The sequence below is a fragment of the Cydia splendana genome, chromosome 2 (genome assembly GCF_910591565.1).
Source record: "Cydia splendana chromosome 2, ilCydSple1.2, whole genome shotgun sequence".
Lineage (NCBI taxonomy): Eukaryota > Metazoa > Arthropoda > Insecta > Lepidoptera > Tortricidae > Cydia > Cydia splendana.
In genome coordinates this window covers 22104375-22125728 of record NC_085961.1, presented here as the reverse complement: position 1 = coordinate 22125728, position 21354 = coordinate 22104375, and the positions used below count along the sequence as shown (strand labels likewise).

Genomic DNA, 21354 nt, shown 5'->3' with positions numbered 1-21354 from the left:
GTGTTTAATACGGCAAAACACTTAAGTAGCTACAAAAATGTAACATCCCGTCTTTGTTTGAAACGAATAGGGTGCATCACCTTACGTGCTTCAAGTACATAACATTTAATTAATGCAATTATTAAGCATATTATTTTGCAACACAAAGTCTTATTAGTAATTATAAATAGAGGTAAACATTATTGGCCTGGAAGCATTTTAGTTCTGAAATAAAAACGTGTTTTAAGTTTACATTAAAGGTGTATGTAAATAAATAATTTCATTTCATGAAACACTGTACCAGCATGTGTTTACGTATTTAGGTTTACGAGTATCTACTAGAGCAGTAGAAGTGTAGGCTAGTTACATTCGTGGTCGGTCTGAGAAAGTTCGTAGGTCACGGCTCGCTCCGCCCACCACACGCTCCACTTTGTTCATTTCTTTGCAAATAATTTACAATGTCTATGTCCGGATTATCCTTTCCTTTAATTATTGAAGCAAAATTGTTTAATGTTGTGCACTGATGCATTGCTTGATTCATATCTATATAACTTGTATCCACCTAAATTTTGAAATATTTAGAATTAATCGGAAAACTCGAACCCACAATTTTTTTTCATACCCTTGCGGGGTTCTACTAGAGACTGTATTTACAATTATATGTCCTTGCAAAAGATATTTACCTCTTCCATGTTTATTTAACACATTCCAGAATTAGACACTCTGTCAGTAAACCCCCGGTACCTTTATACTTTGTTCATACCATGATATTATCTAGGTATAATGATGATGATATTATAGTCTAAAAGTCCTCATTAACTCATTATCATTTGAGAGATGAGATTTTTTACAAGAACACAAACAAACCTGCAGACAAACTCGTTCTCGCCGAGGCAAAGGTCCAAGCACATCTGCCGCGAGCCGACGGTGTGGGTCCTTTTGCCGCGCCCTTTTAAGTGATAGCCGCGCACTCGGTCGAAGCACCACGCTCTCTCGCACGGTCTCACACCGAGGCAGGACTTCTGGGCGTATATTGTGAACACCGGGAACTGGGATTTTGTCAAAGCACCTGTAATAAAAACAACTACAGTTTATGCAATTCTTTGCAGAAAATCTTCGCGATTATATTATCTAAAGTAATTCGAAAATAAATAGTCACGATTTCCTATTACGAGTAACTTTACGTCAACGAACAATGAATGATTGTCACGAATGGGTAGGCACAATTGTAAAAGTAGCCTTTACAAATGGTGACAAAACTCTTTCTATTTCTTTGCGGATATTGTTATTTGAAATAACTTATTTCTATACGAACACTTTTATTGGCACGAGCTGGCGTGCTGCACTGTGTAAAAGTAGAATGGGCTTCCCAAAAACTTACTACGAAGGCCAGTGCCCTTTTTAAATCACGACTAATATAGTCTAATAAGTTTCGGTGCTTCAGCGTCTTATTACTGCATTTAGAATGAGTGAACGAACCACAGGTTTCGGTGCAATTCAGGTACGTATATCATCATTAAATATTTTACGCTCTAAGACGAGACGCTCTTGCATCAAGAAGCGCGTTCAACCTTAGCTAATTTCAGGAAATTTACACAGGGAACCGAGCGATCCGTAATTGGATCCCCTAGCTTAGTTCCCCGAATCGAACACTGGCGTTTGGATCCCTTTATACGGTTTAATTCAATATGACTGATAATACTAGAGTTTACTGCGCCTCTTAGTTGAGGCACATTATACATTCATGAACGTAGCACGCAACGCACGCCATAATGAACATTTTACAACAACACATTGATAACCTTTCTTATAAGATCCTAAAAACAGGTTTATTTAATCTTGTGGTGTTAAGAATATTTCCACTTCGCAGGGTAAAACACAAAAAGTTACCTATGACGTTAAGTAGATAATCAATTAGTAAGGTCGTTCACACAATAGTTATCACGATTTGCCCATTTCATTCCGGTCAATGTGACTTCCCGACATTTATTTGAGGTGAAACTGTGGTTAGAGAAGCATTTTCGAGAACAGCAATTTATCATGATTTTTATTTCTCTTTTTTGTTACCTTAAAGTCCTCTTAGGATTATATTTGCAGATTTTTGACCTAAGTTGTTTTGTTACACTATACGTATTATTATTACCTCTACTTCCCTCCGCTGTTAGAGTTAGACCAAGAAAAGTCTGCAACGATTTTGATAACACACGTAGTGCAAGTGTTATTTATACGTCATAATTTCATAGAGGTTTGACGTTTAAAATAACACTTACACTGCGTTTGCTATTGAAATCGTTGCAGACTTTTCTAGGTCTAACTCTATCTATTTATACAATAAACGGCACGAAAAATTAAGAGATAAAATTCATTGCCAGATATGTTTGTTACGTTGATGCTCTTGCACAATTATAATATTACAAAGAGTAAACTTCGGTACAGGTCAAGACGTGGCCCACTGACTCAAGCTTAAAATGACTAATATGTTAGCCTTTACTAGGTCAAGTTTTACTTTTCGCTGGTGAGAGTATTTACATTTTTTCTAATAAGGCGAAGTAAGCGTGCACAGTCATCCCGTTATTGGTATTCAAATGATCTTATGATACAAAAAAATCTGAATGTGCTCATCCGAGAGCTCACACCTCCGAGCGGATAAACGAGAGTGTTCGAGCCATCATTGTACCATGTATGTAGGTTCACACCTGCTGTGTCCCATTAACCATAAGTAGAAACTATTCCCCGATTCTGGCCCCACCTCTCAGTGGTCACCGATCCTGACCCCAGGGCCGATCCACCGCCCCCGGTGAACCTAAAAAAAAAAAAAAAAAAAAAAAAAAAAAAAAAAAAAAAAAACAAATAGCCCCCCATTTGAATTGATTGCGCTAGGTCTCAGCAGTGCCCGGCGCCTCCTTCAGGTACTTACGAAATACGCTAATTAAACAATACACCTTGCTCACCACGGTAACAATAGGCTTATCGACCCTTTTCTATTGTTCGATCTCGACTCGGGCGCGTTATTGTGTTACCGAGAATACTACCTGGACCCTTCACCCACCGACGTCTTCATTCATGCCTTCTTTATGTGGTTATTATACTGTAGGTGTTTGTGATAGGTATTAGCGATAGGTATTTGCAATAGGTATTAGCGATACGTATTTGCAAAAGGTACTTATTTGCGATGCATTATCTTATTATCTTGCAACCTCTTGGAGCTATTTCGATTTATAAGGAATACAGTTCTAACCTAACCTAACCTAATTAGATTTTACACAAGTAATCCGTCGGTAGCCTAAACTAACCTAAACCTTCTTTTACCAAACCTAACTTGACCAAACCTAACTAAAATCAACCTAACTTCTCATTTCAAACTAACCTGATTTCACCTAGTCTTCGTTCAAGTTATGTTTTAACCTAAATACCTAAACTTACCTATCCAAACTAAAGCATCCTACATATCGTATACATACTTACCTATATTGTGCATATTGTATTGTGTTATTTTATTTAGTTTTACCTATTTCTAACTCATTATTTTTGTCTGCGATAAATGCAATTCAACCTAATGTAGCCTTTTTTTATTCTTAAACTATTCTATCTTCTTAAACTTAGTATGTAAGTATGTCTCATTATCTAATACTATATATTTACTATACATTTTTATGTTCTTTGTAACACGATAGAAAGTAAACTCGTAGCTACTTGTTTCTTTGTATTATTAAAATAATAACGAGGCGTGTGAGGCATTTCTTGTGCACTTGTTTTCATTGTTATAACAGCTTAATTGCTTTATTGATAGACGTGTATTATATTTTATGCTGACAATGGATTATTATGTGGATATAATTTGGGTTTGAGTACAGGGAGCGTCTGTTTAGATGAACTTGTTGAGACATGTTACTTTGTATGATTTTAAAAAAATAACGAGACGTGTCAACTGGTTTCAACATGATTTAGTCTAATACGTCGGCATTTCTTGTGTGTTGGTATTCATTGTTATAACAGCATAATTGCTTTATTGGTAGACATCTATTATATTTTATACTGACAATGGATTTATTGTTTCCTATTATGCTTTTGAATTTCGGTTTTAGTAAAGAGAGCGTCTATATTAGATGAACCTGTTGAGACATGATTTGAACGATACTGTATCCTGCTCACTATCACAGTATAAAAGCCGAAGAGAAATGGCTTTGAGTAAGTATTACTGTCGTGGCAGTCCTCTGTATCAGAGCTCCTTGTATCTACTGCAGTATATAGAAATATAGTGTTAATTCAACAGTGAAGTGTTTAAGTGTTTATAGAAAGACCCAACAATGGATGTAAGTATGTCTTTTATTACCGTAACTTACTTTGTTTTGTTTTCACTTGTGTTCTTTGTGTTTTAATTATCAAGATTGTAGACAGTGTGTAAATTATTGTTTTATATTGTTTCAGTTCACTGAAAATACTTTCAAGAACTATTACTACCCGGACGATAATAAAGACGAATCAAGCGATGAAGAGGGTACGCTTGGTCTCAAAGTTAAACAAGCCATCGCAAAGAAACGTTCAGGAAACAATATCGATAGCTTCTTTGAACGACCTAAAAAGCAGTCTAAAGTTGTGAAACGGTCTTCAAATGTGAGCAAAAGTTCACCAGACGGTGTTGCAAACTTGTCATCCGGACAAGACGACGGGGCCTATGCATCACATTTGATTAAAATCGAGATATATGATATGCATAAAATCAAAAACGTCCCACCCATGGAACACTGGAAGCATGCGGACTTCAGATTGAAATATTTTGCGTTGGAAGACGATTTGGAGCTACAAAATACGCGAAATATTATTTATAACATAACAAAGCAATTAGCTTCTAAGGACAGTAGTGTGAAATATTTTATAGATAATAAGAAACAGTGATAGTTATAATTATTAATGATAGTAGTAGCTTAATGATTGTGTTAACGTATTTCTCATTTTTTACCTCTCCTTAAGTACATTTTCCATGTAACAGATTATTTTTATTGTATCACATTACAACAAGTTTTAATTTAATACTTCTCATTTGTAAAGATTACAGTCCCCACTCTTAGAAATCTTATACCTGTAGTCAACTATTTAAATGAAAGAAAGCACTGTATGATTTCTCATTTCATAATGGACTCTTTGAGTTGTGATGTCTACGATCTTGAACTTATCAGACTCTGTGAAGAAATAGAAGAAAATGAAGATCTATGCGAGGCTGCCCGTCTTGTGAGCCAACTACATCGAGAGGCGTAAGTAAAAGTATTCCTGTTCATACATGTTTATAACTCTTAACCAGTACCTGTTTAACAAAGGATGGGTTCTTCCTAACTTGTTGTGACCAGAACTTATTGTTAGGATAAACGTGGGGTGGGAGAGTGCTGGTTATATAAGCGGGGTATCTCGAGTTCATATCATTCAGTGTTTTGGTGCCGTGCTTGTACTGTGATATCCTTTTCCTTATTATCATATAATGGTGTTTACTTACTATCATATTGGTCTCACTTTGCCTCGTGATAAGATTGGGGAATTAAGTAAAGAATTTATTTTAGCATATTTTCATAGAAATATAAGAATGTGGTATATATCAAACAAATTACCTCACTCGTTACTGGAAGATTCTGATATTATACCGTATTATACACCATGTGATGGGCATATCAAAAATTCCAAGGGGAATACTCAGTCATCAGATGTGATTGATGGAGTTTTGATGATGCGGGCCTATTGTCAGCAGTGTCGAAAAGACTTACGTTAGTATATACAACCAACCGTTTTAGTAATTATTTTTATTTTATCTGACATTAAGATATTTATGTGTATTATGTATTGTTATAGATCTTCTCAAATAGGACGGGGAGTAAAAAGGACAGCTGCAGTTTTGGAGACCGAAGAATTCTTGGTGAAGAAAAACCGTTCAGCAGCTGCTGAACCTGTAGAACCAACATCATCCGAACCAGTTCCCGATGTCATTGTGAGTACAAATAATAATCATGAAATTGAATGTTCTGTGTGTAATAAGTTTGTTTCTAAAAGATATTTTAAAAATCATTTAAATAGTAATCTTCACAAAAATAATGTTTTAAGGGCTGACATTGAATGGGTTAATGTTCAGTTAATTGAAAATGCTTTTAAGAATAGGGTGGCCACTTACAGAATACTATTAAATGAAAATGTTCACCAACCATTTACTCCCGAATCCATTTTACTAGGAAATAAAGATAAAATCTTTGCATTATTGGATCGTTCCCTCACTGATCACCATGCTTTAAAAGTAAACTTTATTTTGAATGCGGATTTTACTCAAGAGAGCAAACAAGTAAATAATACATTTGATTTCCAATTATGTAACAATGTAGTTGATGTTAGCAGCGACAAAGATGATATTTTCGAGTCAGTTGTTAAAGATATATTAACAAAATTATTTAACTTTGAGAGAAAAGACAGTGGATGGAGTTTAGTAAAATTTAATTATCTAGATGTCAATGTAAACAAATTTAATCCATTGCGTGGTTCTTCCTATATCGAATTACCACGTGATATTCAGAACAGAAAAGCAGTTATTAATGTAAAAAATAATGATCATGAATGTTTTAGATGGGCTGTATTGTCAGGCTTGTATCCACCTACAAGTCATCGTTCAAACACTACGAAATCGTATATAGCGCATAAAAATAAATTAAATTTTAGAAATTTAACTTTCCCACTTAAGGTTGGAGATATTCAGAAATTTGAAAAAATGAATGATATAAGTATAAACGTTTTTGGTCTTGAATACAATTCGAAAAGTAAAAAACATGACGTAGTAGGCCCATTACACTTAACAAAGTGCAAAAAAGCTACCCACTTGAATTTATTGTACATATCCAAAGACAGTAAGGGGCATTATTGCTATATCAAAAATTTATCTAGGTTAGTATCTAAACAATTATCAAATACACAGCATGCTGCACATATTTGTGATGGTTGTTTGTCGAACTTTACAACTCGCGACAATTTAATGAATCATCAAAGAAACGATTGTTTCCATGTTTGTACACATTTACCTTCAGAACAGGATAAAAAGAAAAACTGGTTCAATGAAAACGTTTACTCCAATATACTTACTTTCGATAATTATGAACGTAAATTAAGGGTACCTTTTGTTATTTATGCTGATTTCGAGGCCTTTCTAAACCCGATTCAAACAGGTACAATTAATCCTACTACATCCTCAACAACAAATGTACAAAAACATGAGGTATATAGTTTTGGATACTACATTAAATGTTCTTATAATGATAAATTGTCAGTGTACAGAACATATAAAGGCAAAAATTGCACCCAGGAATTTATGAAGTATATGGAACAAGACTTAAAGGCTATTTGTAGGAGAAATACTTTTGTAAAAACTCCATTGCCTTTATCTAATGCAAATAATGTGCATATTGCTCAGAGTAGTACATGTTATATTTGTGATAAAAATTTAAACGAGGATTCAGTCATTTCCTATAATTACCATACTGGTCTTTATGAAGGAGTGGCACATAAATTTTGTTCTGAAAAATACAGGGCACCTAATTTTGTACCTGTATTTTTCCATAATTTGTGTAACTATGATAGTCATTTTATAGTGCATGGGCTTGGTTTGGCGGAAGGCGACATTGAACTGATTCCAGAGAACAAAGAGAAATACATTTCATTTTCTAAGAGCTTACAAATAAATAATCGCACAATTAAATTGAGATTTGTCGATTCACTTAAATTTATGTCCAGTAGTCTTGACAAATTGGCAAAAAACTTGTTGCCTGAACAATTTCATGAATTAAAATTGAATTTTTCATGCGAGGAGGATTTTAAACGCTTATTACGAAAGGGTGTCTATCCCTATGAACACATGTCATCATACGATTCTTTAAACTTAACAGCTCTTCCCTCTAAAGATGATTTCTTTAGTTCCTTGTCTGATAGTCACATCTCAGAAGAGGATTATGATCACGCAAAAGATGTTTGGTCTCATTTTCAATGCAAAAATATGGGTGATTATTCTGATTTATATTTAAAAACTGATGTTCTATTACTAACTGATATATTTGAAAATTTTAGAAACCTTTGTCTTAAGACGTATGGATTAGACCCCGCTCATTATTATACTGCTCCGGGATTAAGTTGGGATGCAATGTTAAGAACTACAAAAATAAAACTAGAACTCCTAACTGATATCGATAAAATAGCTTTTATATCAAAAAATATTCGAGGTGGCATATCACAATGTAGTAATAGATACGCGAAGGCTAATAATATTTTTTTGGAAGATTATAATCAAAATATCCCATCGTCATTTCTTATGTACTTTGATGCAAATAACCTTTACGGGTGGGCTATGTCTCAATGTCTTCCTACCGGTAAATTTGAATGGGTAAATACAGATACTGACTTTAATATATCTGATGACGCTGATCATGGTTTAATTTTAGAAGTTGATCTCGAATACCCTAACGAGTTGCATGACTCTCATTCAGATTTGCCATTTTGTCCTGAAAACGTTTGTTTGGGTAATTCCAAAGAAAAAAAATTAATTCCTAATTTAAATAAAAAAACGAATTATGTCATTCATTATAGAAATCTAAAACAGTGTTTGAAGAATGGTTTGAAATTGAGTAAAATCCATCGCATTCTTAAATTTCAGCAGTCTATGTGGTTAAAAAGTTACATAGATTTGAACACCCACATGCGATCACAGGCATCATCCGATTTTGAAAAAGATTTCTTTAAACTAATGAATAATTCAGTGTTCGGTAAAACCATGGAAAATGTTGCAAAACGCGTAAATGTCAAATTATTAAATCACTGGGAAAATCGAGGAAAAACGCAGGGGGTTCAATCTTTGATAGCGAAACCTGAGTTCCATAGTTTATCCATATTCTCTGAGAATTTAGTGGCCGTTCAATTGAATAAAACTAAAATATTTTATAATAAACCGATTTATCTGGGATTTTGCGTATTAGATATATCGAAAACTTTGATGTATGACTTTCACTACAGCTACATGAAAACCAAATATCCAGACAACCTTAAGCTTCTTTATACAGATACTGATAGCTTAGTATATCAAATTTTCACGGAAAATTATTACGCAGATATAAAATCAGATCTTAATTTATATTTTGATACATCTGACTATCCTCCTAACAATAAATATGATTTGCCGTTAATAAATAAAAAGCGATTAGGGTTTTTCAAAGATGAAAATAATGGTAGAATTTTAAAAGAGTTCGTAGGTCTGAGATCTAAAATGTATACCTTAGATGTTGAAAAATATGACGAGAATGATGAGAAAACTGAAAAATACGGTGTTTTATCAAAAGCCAAAGGAGTCAATAAATGTGTTACAAAAAAATTTACTCTTGACAATTACAAAACGTGTTTATTTAATAAAAATTTGCAACGCGCTCAAATGCTAAGATTTAAGTCTATAAAACATATAATATTCACTCAAAAAATAAATAAAATATCATTATCGCATGAAGATACAAAACGGTACTTATTAGAAAACTCTTCTGACACTCTAGCGTGGGGTCATTATAAAATACCGCAATAATGAAAAAGTTTCAAAGTTGTAATATAATCACACAGAACATTCGAATTCCAAATTATTGTTTGTACATTGTATATTTTTAAGGTATTACTTGTAAACATGTAAAAAAATGTATGAATTTTATTTTATTGTATCTTTTAAGGTATTTTTGTAAATATGAAACAAAAAAAAAATAATGTTAAAAGTGTGATCATAAATAATAATAAAAAAATTACGTAATCATTTTGTTTTGTTTTTTTGTCTACTATATCTGAGTTGTTTAAATAGTAATCATCTTTCTGAATATTACCATTTCAAGTCCATCCGTTAACATATCAACACTCACCCACACACATACACACATAGATATAGATTACGATATTTAATAATGATTCACTTTTATCATCCTTTCACCACCATTGTCGCAGGTCCTAGTGGGTGTGGTAAAACGCAATTTGTTACAAACTTTTTGAATAACTCCAAAGAGATATGTAATGTTGAATTTGATGAAATTATTTGGTGTTATGATGAAATGCAACCTCTCTACAATCTGGAAAATATAAATTATAGTCAAGGAATACCAGATTTTTCAATTTTTGATGGGAAGAAACCTAAACTTCTTATTATAGATGATTTGATGAGAGAATCGGATGGACGAATCGTTGACATTTTTACGAAAGGTAGTCATCATAGAAACTTAAGTGTTTTTTATATTACACAAAACGTATTTCATCAAGGTAGAGGTCAACGTGATATTTCATTGAATACAAGCTACATTGTATTTTTTAAAAATCCCAGGGATAAAACTCAAATACGCTACCTGTCACGACAAGTTTACCCAGAAAACTCAAAGTTTGTGGACGAAGCCTACAAAGATGCTACAAAGGAGGCTCATGGTTACCTCATGATTGACCTGAAACAAAATACAAATGACATATGCCGTTTTAAATCAAAAATATTTCCGTTTGATGGGCATTGCACAGTGTATGTACCTAAAAAGGGGTTTAAATATGATAAAAATCACCATATTTTAGTCAGTTCTACATGATGCATGCAAGAGTAAACACATATAAACATTTACTTGAAGCATTGCAGTTGCTTAAACCCAAATATCGTACTGCATTACTTAAATCTTGTGACGATGAAGAGATCAACATTATTTGTGAGTGCATTTATAACGTCCTAAATGGGAAAATTCCATTAGAAAAAAAAGAAAAGACGAAACTAAAAAAATATAAAGATATTTTAAGAAAATTAGTTTCGAAAGGGAAACATAAAATAAGAAAAACTGTTATAGTTCAAAAAGGAGGTGCATTTCTACCTATTATTTTAGGTGCAGTTTTAAGTGCTTTAGTGAACTCTTTATCATAAACAAAATGGAAAACACAAAAAAAATGTTATTAGTTGAATCAGATTTTATTGAAAGGCTGAAACGGAATGAGAGTCCACCCGAAAATTCCTCATCTCGGCTAGATGGAGAGATGCAAAAAATCCTTAAAAGTAAAATGAATGATCGCGAAAAGTGGACGTTATATTCTCAAGCATTACAAAGATTTCTACATTTTATTGAAACAGATCGAAAACCGTTTAGAATACCCATCGTGATGGAGGGGGTAGATCAAGTCATCAACGAAAGTAATGATATTATAAAAACAAAAGTGAACAAAAAGGAGGAGATTGAAAATAATGAGTCAGTTACAGATAATGTAACTGAAGCAGCCACACCGTCATCGCTTAATACACCACCTGGCGAAATAAATCAAGAACTAATGCCAATTAGTCCGTCAAAAATTATAAACATATTACCCAAATCTTATGAAAAAAAAGCTCGAACGTTGTTAGATTACATTGTTTCAAGTAAACCGAAAATTTGGTGGAAACAGACTGGTGAAGTTGTTATAAATAACCAAACCATTCAAAATAGTAATATTACTGATTTGGTAAGCGACACCGTTAGATGTCTTAAACGTCCTAAGCCAATTGGATGGGAAGTGTTTGCTTTACTTTTAAAAGATATCGAAGTTCCTAGGTCATGCATAGGTAATCCTACAAATTTAGCATTTATTAATGGTACTCCTTTGATTGAACCCTTTACCCCCTCCACATCTGTGAAGACGAGAGCCTCAACAGATAAAGATAATAACACTTCTACGCCTCTTGCTACACGGGAGCAAAAGCGATCCGGAAAGAAAATAGAGTGGGAAAGATGGACTCCTTATTAGATATTAACAGAATCTATTATGACGTCTCTAATCCAGCTGGCTATAGCAGTTTAAATAATTTATCACAGGAAATGAAAGGTCAAATGAACAAAGAGGAAGTGAAAAAATGGTTACAATCTCAAGATACGCACACGCTGCATAAACCTATTCATAGACGATTTACTAGAAATAAATACATTCTCTCGAACTTTAATGAACTTTGGCAAGCTGATTTAAGTGATATGAGTACTTATAGTCAATATAATGATGGGTACAAATATATTCTTTGTGTTATTGATGTGTTCAGTAAATATGCTTTTGCAAGAGCCATGAAGAAGAAGGATTCAGCAACTGTTAAACAATGTTTTGAAAGCATATTTACTGAAGCCAACTCTGTTCCCCGTCACATCCAATCTGATAAAGGTACAGAATTTGTTTCAAAGGCGGTTAGAGATTACTTTAAGAGCAAAAATATTAATTATTATACCACTAATAACCCCGACATTAAAGCAAGTATAGTAGAAAGATTTCAAAGAACACTTAAAATGAAAATGTGGCGTTACTTCACTCATAAGAATACATATAACTACACAAATATATTACAAGATCTTCTACATTCTTACAACCATAGCTATCATTCTAGCATTAAAATGCGCCCAGTTGATGTTAGCTCTAATAATATTATGACTGTTTGGTGTAATTTATATGATCGCAAAAAAGATAGGCAAATTTCATTAGAAACTAAAAAACTAAATGTAGGTGATCATGTTAGAATCACTAAATATAAGCATGTGTTTCAAAAAGGTTATGAAAGTAATTGGAGTGATGAAATATTTATTATTGATTCGATTATTAACAGATCGCCACGAGTTGTTTATACAATAAAGGATTTAGAAGGTGAACCCATCATTGGTACATTTTATTCTAAAGAATTACAAAAGGTAACTTACCTCCCCTCCAACGAGTATAAAATTGATAAAATAATACGCTCGCGTCGAGTTGCTGGCAGAAAGGAAATACTAGTTAAGTGGCAAGGTTATCCTAATAAATTTAATTCTTGGATACCTGAATCAAACTTAAAGAAAATATGAGTGAAAATAGTTTTTATCTAACTTTGTTAAGTAATAGTTCATCAGATTACTACACGGATAACACGACTGCACATTTCTTAACTAAATTACCAAAGACCATTAAATTGGATGGAGAATGGGTAGTTGGGTTGGTGGAATTTCAATATCCTTGTTCCATGTATAATGTTCAAGAGCACGAAAACATCATTTATTTAAAGAAAAAGGTGTTATCACCCACCGATAAAACTACAAAAATAGTAGATATAAAAACTCATATACCAGCCACTACATATGATAATATAGATCATTTTCTTCAAGCGTTTAATGAAAACCCACAGTTAAAAAATAACGTAAAATTTCGATATGATGGATTAACAAAACTGGTTGGAATAGCAACAACAAATAAAGAAATAACATCTATCATTACAACTCCGATACTAAGTCTGCAATTGGGTTTTAAACCGAAAACAAATTTAAAACAAAATACATTAGGAAAAAGCCCTGCAAATTTATATTTAGGTTTACCATCTCAAATATTTGTTTATACTGATATAATACACCCACAAGTAGTCGGAGATGTTATTACTTCATTACTCAGAATAATACCTTTAGATCCAACTAAGTTCATTTATGGAGCTTATAAAACTCACATCTTCTCACCCGCTCATTATGTACCAGTTTTACGAAGAGAGTTCGATACCATTGAAATAGATATAAGAACAACGACTGGTGTCAGAGTACCATTTCAATTTGGATCTTCTTGCGTGAAGCTACACTTTCAACGAGTAAAATGATTTACAACAGATCGTCAGTCTCTTGTCCTTACGAACATTATTATTCACACCAAGCCGGCTCTGGGATAGGTATTGTCTATAAGGGAGTTCCATATCAACGAGGACATGGTATAGGCAGTTTTTTGGGTGGACTATTTAGATCAGTGCTCCCTTTGTTATCTAGCGGTTTAAAAACCATTGGAAAAGAAACCTTAGGGGCAGGGGTTGGTTTGTTAACTGATATGGTAAATTCTCGTCCTATGGATAGTTCCATTCGATCACGATTTAAGGAAGCGAGCGCTAACCTAAAAAGAAAGGCTGATGAAAAAATTGATTCTCTCATGTCAGGATCTGGGTATAAAATGTCGAATAAAAGAAGAGAACCGCTCATTACTCGAAAAGCATCGCGACGAAGAGGAAGTAGAAATAATAATAAAAATAACGATATATTTTCAAGTTAAATAATGTCATTTCTACACAGTCATTCATGTGAATGTGCAAAATCTGAATTAGATATATTTGCCCTTCCATCAACTCAAACAAGTATTGAAAGCGGACATTGGATTCATTACAAACCAATTTCATCTTTAAGTGATGATGGCCCCATTGAATTTCAAGTACCTGGATCAGGAGATGACTACATTGATCTATCACACACAATGTTACATATTACTGCTAAAGTATTGAATCAAGATGGGACAAAATTAAAAGCAGATGCCGGAGTTGGACCCACCAATAACTGGCTACATTCCCTTTTCAACCAACTTGATGTATATTTAAATCAAAAACTCATATCACCCCCAAACAATACATATGCTTACCGTGCTTATATGGAAAATCTTCTCAACTATGGACCGGCAGCCAAAAAAACCCATCTTACTTGTGGGTTATGGTATGAGGATACCCCAGGTTTTATGGATACCGTTGATGCCAACAACAAAGGATTTCAGAAAAGACTAGAATTTATCAAAGAGAGTAAGGAAGTGGAAATGATTGGACATTTGCATGGCGATATATTTAACCAAGAGAAATTCTTGATAAATGGTGTTGAATTGCGTATTAAGTTAGTCCGATCAAAAGAATCATTTAATTTAATTTGTCATCAAGATAAAAAACTTAAAGTACAAATAACAGATGCTAGTCTCATTGTTAGAAGAACAAAAATCAATCCTAGCGTTTTGTTAGCCCATCAAAAAGTATTGGCAACAACGACTGCGAAGTACCCCATTACGAGAGCAGAAGTTAAGGTTCTCACAATACCAACAGGGGTCCAGGGTAAAACATTGGATAATATATTTCTCGGACAAATTCCTAAACGCTGTATTATTGGATTTGTATCAAATTCAGGTTTTAATGGAAATTTAGCTTTGAATCCATTTAATTTTCAAAATTATAATATGAATTCATTTAGCTTGTTTGTAGATGGTCATGAAATTCCTTCTAAAACATTACAACCGTCATTTAGTTCTGGTTTAATAGCGGCGGCATATCACACCTTATTTTCTGGAACTGGTATTCATTTTCACAACGAAGGTAATGGAATAAGTAGAACAGATTATGGTGGAGGATATTGTTTGTTATGTTTTGATTTAACCCCTGATTTATCTGCTAGTTCAACTTCACACTGGAATCTTGTTAGACATGGAAGTGTTCGGATAGAAGTACGCTTTGATTCGGCTCTAACTAGCACCATTAATTGTATCGTGTATGCAGAATTTGACAACATTATTGAAATAAACAAAAACCGTGATGTATCTGTAGATTATAATAGTTGAAAAACATAATTATATAAATACAATGTTTTCTTTCGTTTACTTTATTTTGTTGTAGTCATTGTTTGCAGCATCATCAAGACATAAATTGTTATTAATTAAGTAATTATGGATACTAATGAGATTCAATTTTGTATGAAGAAATTAAACCCACTTTTTGAATCAAATGTTTTTGCTGCTAACAAAATACCTATTTGGGTCGATCTACCTGTCTTTATTGTTAGTAATTTGGACCCTGACACGAAACCAGGCTCCCACTGGGTTGCCATACACATTGATGTTACTGGTATAGGAGAATATTTTGATTCCTTCGGACGGAAACCTTCAGGTTACCATAACTTATTTTTAAAAAGAAACACCAGACAGTGGTTTTATAACAATAAACCTCTTCAAAACCATTTTACTTCAGTTTGTGGTGAATATTGTCTAGTTTATTTGTATTTTAAATATCATGGAAAAACTATGACAGATATGCTAAGTTTGTTTTCTGATAATTCTGTATGTAATGACCTTATATTAAGGAATATGTTTAAAACATTTTTTGTGAAATAAAATAATACGTGTACTTAAATAAGATTTTTTATTTTTTCATATAATACAAAGACCTTTTAAACCACACATTTTTTTTTTAATTTTATTATTTACAAAATATTTCTTAACATTCTTTGTTACTTAAAAAACGAGACGACACAAAAAAATCTGTTACATGGAAAATGTACTTAAGGAGAGGTAAAAAATGAGAAATACGTTAACACAATCATTAAGCTACTACTATCATTAATAATTATAACTATCACTGTTTCTTATTATCTATAAAATATTTCACACTACTGTCCTTAGAAGCTAATTGCTTTGTTATGTTATAAATAATATTTCGCGTATTTTGTAGCTCCAAATCGTCTTCCAACGCAAAATATTTCAATCTGAAGTCCGCATGCTTCCAGTGTTCCATGGGTGGGACGTTTTTGATTTTATGCATATCATATATCTCGATTTTAATCAAATGTGATGCATAGGCCCCGTCGTCTTGTCCGGATGACAAGTTTGCAACACCGTCTGGTGAACTTTTGCTCACATTTGAAGACCGTTTCACAACTTTAGACTGCTTTTTAGGTCGTTCAAAGAAGCTATCGATATTGTTTCCTGAACGTTTCTTTGCGATGGCTTGTTTAACTTTGAGACCAAGCGTACCCTCTTCATCGCTTGATTCGTCTTTATTATCGTCCGGGTAGTAATAGTTCTTGAAAGTATTTTCAGTGAACTGAAACAATATAAAACAATAATTTACACACTGTCTACAATCTTGATAATTAAAACACAAAGAACACAAGTGAAAACAAAACAAAGTAAGTTACGGTAATAAAAGACATACTTACATCCATTGTTGGGTCTTTCTATAAACACTTAAACACTTCACTGTTGAATTAACACTATATTTCTATATACTGCAGTAGATACAAGGAGCTCTGATACAGAGGACTGCCACGACAGTAATACTTACTCAAAGCCATTTCTCTTCGGCTTTTATACTGTGATAGTGAGCAGGATACAGTATCGTTCAAATCATGTCTCAACAGGTTCATCTAATATAGACGCTCTCTTTACTAAAACCGAAATTCAAAAGCATAATAGGAAACAATAAATCCATTGTCAGTATAAAATATAATAGATGTCTACCAATAAAGCAATTATGCTGTTATAACAATGAATACCAACACACAAGAAATGCCGACGTATTAGACTAAATCATGTTGAAACCAGTTGACACGTCTCGTTATTTTTTTAAAATCATACAAAGTAACATGTCTCAACAAGTTCATCTAAACAGACGCTCCCTGTACTCAAACCCAAATTATATCCACATAATAATCCATTGTCAGCATAAAATATAATACACGTCTATCAATAAAGCAATTAAGCTGTTATAACAATGAAAACAAGTGCACAAGAAATGCCTCACACGCCTCGTTATTATTTTAATAATACAAAGAAACAAGTAGCTACGAGTTTACTTTCTATCGTGTTACAAAGAACATAAAAATGTATAGTAAATATATAGTATTAGATAATGAGACATACTTACATACTAAGTTTAAGAAGATAGAATAGTTTAAGAATAAAAAAAGGCTACATTAGGTTGAATTGCATTTATCGCAGACAAAAATAATGAGTTAGAAATAGGTAAAACTAAATAAAATAACACAATACAATATGCACAATATAGGTAAGTATGTATACGATATGTAGGATGCTTTAGTTTGGATAGGTAAGTTTAGGTATTTAGGTTAAAACATAACTTGAACGAAGACTAGGTGAAATCAGGTTAGTTTGAAATGAGAAGTTAGGTTGATTTTAGTTAGGTTTGGTCAAGTTAGGTTTGGTAAAAGAAGGTTTAGGTTAGTTTAGGCTACCGACGGATTACTTGTGTAAAATCTAATTAGGTTAGGTTAGGTTAGAACTGTATTCCTTATAAATCGAAATAGCTCCAAGAGGTTGCAAGATAATAAGATAATGCATCGCAAATAAGTACCTTTTGCAAATACGTATCGCTAATACCTATTGCAAATACCTATCGCTAATACCTATCACAAACACCTACAGTATAATAACCACATAAAGAAGGCATGAATGAAGACGTCGGTGGGTGAAGGGTCCAGGTAGTATTCTCGGTAACACAATAACGCGCCCGAGTCGAGATCGAACAATAGAAAAGGGTCGATAAGCCTATTGTTACCGTGGTGAGCAAGGTGTATTGTTTAATTAGCGTATTTCGTAAGTACCTGAAGGAGGCGCCGGGCACTGCTGAGACCTAGCGCAATCAATTCAAATGGGGGGCTATTTGTTTTTTTTTTTTTTTTTTTTTTTTTTTTTTTTTTTTTTTTTAGGTTCACCGGGGGCGGTGGATCGGCCCTGGGGTCAGGATCGGTGACCACTGAGAGGTGGGGCCAGAATCGGGGAATAGTTTCTACTACCATATACCAAACGATGCCATTGTATTCTTGTGTAGGTTTATTAATTTTGTTCGTTTTCCCAGAACAATTACCGGTGAACAACGCGAATTGTCGCCTGTAGCGGTAAAAGCACTTAAGTACACATACTTGTTCTGCCAAAGTAAAGTTTTGTCTCATAATTAGCAATAAAGTGGTTAATCTTATTATATTTTCAGATAAGATTTAATTTATTCGCGTGCAGGCGGAGACTAGTTCTGCAATTAAATCTATTTGCGTATTTGCGAATAATGACATGTTTAAAATAAAATGATATATGCATTGACTCACCTGGGAGTTGGTCCGAATCGGAACTAAAGAGCACACAGAGGCCGGTCTCGTAGTTGACAGCGCGACAGCTGTCGTTGGCCTGGCACTGCTCTAGGCAGTCGGTCAGCATCAGAGTGCCTGGTATGTCGTCCAGTATGTGAGACGGCGCCGAGAAGACATACCTGTGTAGATAAAACACATCAACTATGCGCGGATTATGTTACAGCTCATACTTATCAAATCTTCGATAAAATGTTGCTAGTTTCACTCTTCTTTTAGTTCTTTCTAAGTCATTTAAATCATTAATTTAATTGGTTTATTTCTATATCACAAACACAAAACTCTGCACATGCGATGATAAAATGAAAAATATTTGCAAGATTGCAGGAGACGTTGGATCTTGATAGCTATTCTAGCAGACCCGCTTCAAAGGCTTTATAGACTTAATTACGGCAGCAATTATCGGTCAGTACTCCTCATGGTAAATACTGCCTCCTGTTGTATACACATATAAATATACTTATTATACGAAACTTTCCCTTAAGAAACTAATATTTATATTTTGCATACCCAGTGACAAGTTCAAATCCAATCATTTCTGGGTCACATTCCTCAAGTGAGTTTGCCGGCGCCGAGGGAGCCGAGGCACCACTAGGTGCCGACGGAGGGACACCTCCAGATGCAGTCTCGGGCACTTCCGCCGGGGCAACAGCTGCTGCCGGTGCTTCTGACGAAGTTTCAGGAGGAGGTGGAGCCCCTGGATTTTTGTAATCTTGAGGAGCAGCCAACACAGTCTTCTCGGGTGATCCCGATTCCACGGCTATATTGTCTTGAGGAGGCGCCTCTGCCGCTGATCGTAACGTTCCCTCAAACTTCTTTGCTGCATCAACGGCACACACCACTAACATAAAACTTAGTAAGAGGCGCATTGTGTTGTCGGTGAGAGGCCGTGGCAACATTGGTTATCTGTAACAAGACAAAAAATGTGATTACATTTTTTATACTTAATTGAATCGCTGGTACCTATGGGAAATTTATTACAGATTGCAACATTTAATTACCTATACTTATAGCCTCGTCCTGCCATTCAGTTTAAGCCATTAGAATTTAAACTATTTTTTTGTGGAAAATAGAGTTCATTTTCTTTTGTTTCACGTTTTATGTAAAAACTAAAAACCAAGAAGTTTCAGTGTGAACTCAACCTATCCCGGCTTCTCATTCATAATTTGCTAAAAATGGAATCTATCCTTTATAAATCACACTGGGCAGGACGAGGATATCTTAAATATCAATTTGGTGTTAGTACCTATACATCTTTAGTGAAGATTCAAAGTTTTTCAAGTAATTAATCTAAAGATTCCTTACATTACGAGTAATTACTTGAAAAACTCAGAAACTGAGTACCGTCAGCCGGTGTGAATAGAGATGGCGGGATAAATACGGATAAAAACCGAGAATGGCATTCAACTGATTTCTTAAAATCTACACACAAATTTCATGCAAAATAACTATTATTTTCTATCGCGTGCTACAATTTGTTCAACGGCACGGCATTTATTTGTAAACAACAAATATTTGTTCCAGAGCTATGGATGTTTTCTATATATGTATTTATCTATATAATGTCGTAGTCCAGTACCCATAACACAAGCCTTAATGAGGTTAGAACCGGTAGAAGTTTTTGACAGTGTAAATTGGAAAAATTTAGCAATTGAGTGTGAAAACATATTTCGGATCAGCAATTAATTATGGGCCCGATTCGGATTTTGAAATAGACATCTATTAGACATCTTTTAGACATCACCAAGATACGATAACGATATGTTTAAGATCTAACCTGTCAAATTTGACATTTGCGCGATTCTGGAGATACTGTTGAACGATTTCCACAGGATATGACTTAGATGTAATAGATATCTTACTCTATCTATCGTAAAAGTGACATTGGTTGCCCGAATTGCGCTGCAAAAGAGAACTAATTGATATCTAAACTATAACGTATCTAGAATGGATCTAGTACGTGTCGTCTCTTGTGAATATCCTGAAGTTCGAATACGGCAGTAACGGCGCGATTCGGGAAATGAATTAGAGATTAACTAGATACGATATAGTAAAGATATGTGACGTGCCACGGGTAAAGGTACCTTATGGCGGTTGGCGCTTACGCTATTATTAACGCCGCTCCAATATTATTGCGGCGCTATGCAACGTAAGCGCCGGCCGCCATAAGGTACCTTTTTCCGTGGAGCGTCACATATCTTCACTATTTCATATCTAGTGAATCTCTAATTCATTTCCCGATCGCGGCGCTAGCCGCCATAAGGTACCTTTTGCAGTGGAACGTCACACATCTTTACTATTTCATATCTAGTGAGTCTCTAATTCATTTCCCGAATCGAGCCGTAAGTCCATGAATTGCACCGAGTAAGAGCGAATCGCCTAGCGGTACGGACATTTGATGCAGAGGGATGAAAGTCATGTGACGAGAAAGGTATTACGAGTGATGAATGTGGAGGGAAGTAACAGGAAAGGAAAACCGAGGAAAAGATGGACTGTGTGAGAGATGATATGAAACGAAAGCAAATGAATGATGAGATGACTGGCGATAGAGAGGTATGGAAGAAAAAGACATGCAGCGCCAACCCCAAATGAATGGGACAAATTCCTATTTTTATGACTCTAATGCCCTGTAGTACACGGAAACAGCCCAACATAATTTACAGACCGCACTTTTTATATGTCATTA

General features: G+C 34.2%; 2 protein-coding genes across 3 annotated transcripts in view; one reads left to right on the top strand and one right to left on the bottom strand.

Annotated features, from left to right (window-relative positions):
• LOC134805998 (autophagy-related protein 16-1) overlaps positions 1-21354 on the top strand; it is a 271109-nt gene that overhangs the window by 52306 nt on the left and 197449 nt on the right. The gene's annotated exons all lie outside the window — the stretch shown is intronic.
• The window catches only part of LOC134805991 (uncharacterized), an 82986-nt gene that overhangs the window by 7623 nt on the left and 54009 nt on the right, over positions 1-21354 (bottom strand). The window contains exons 4-6 of the mRNA XM_063779170.1: positions 19179-19574; positions 18630-18790; positions 847-1048 (exon numbers count right to left, since the gene is read on the bottom strand). Of these exons, the coding sequence (XP_063635240.1) occupies positions 847-1048; positions 18630-18790; positions 19179-19567 (752 nt within the window). The 5' untranslated portion in view covers positions 19568-19574. The remainder of the gene's footprint in view (positions 1-846; positions 1049-18629; positions 18791-19178; positions 19575-21354) is intronic.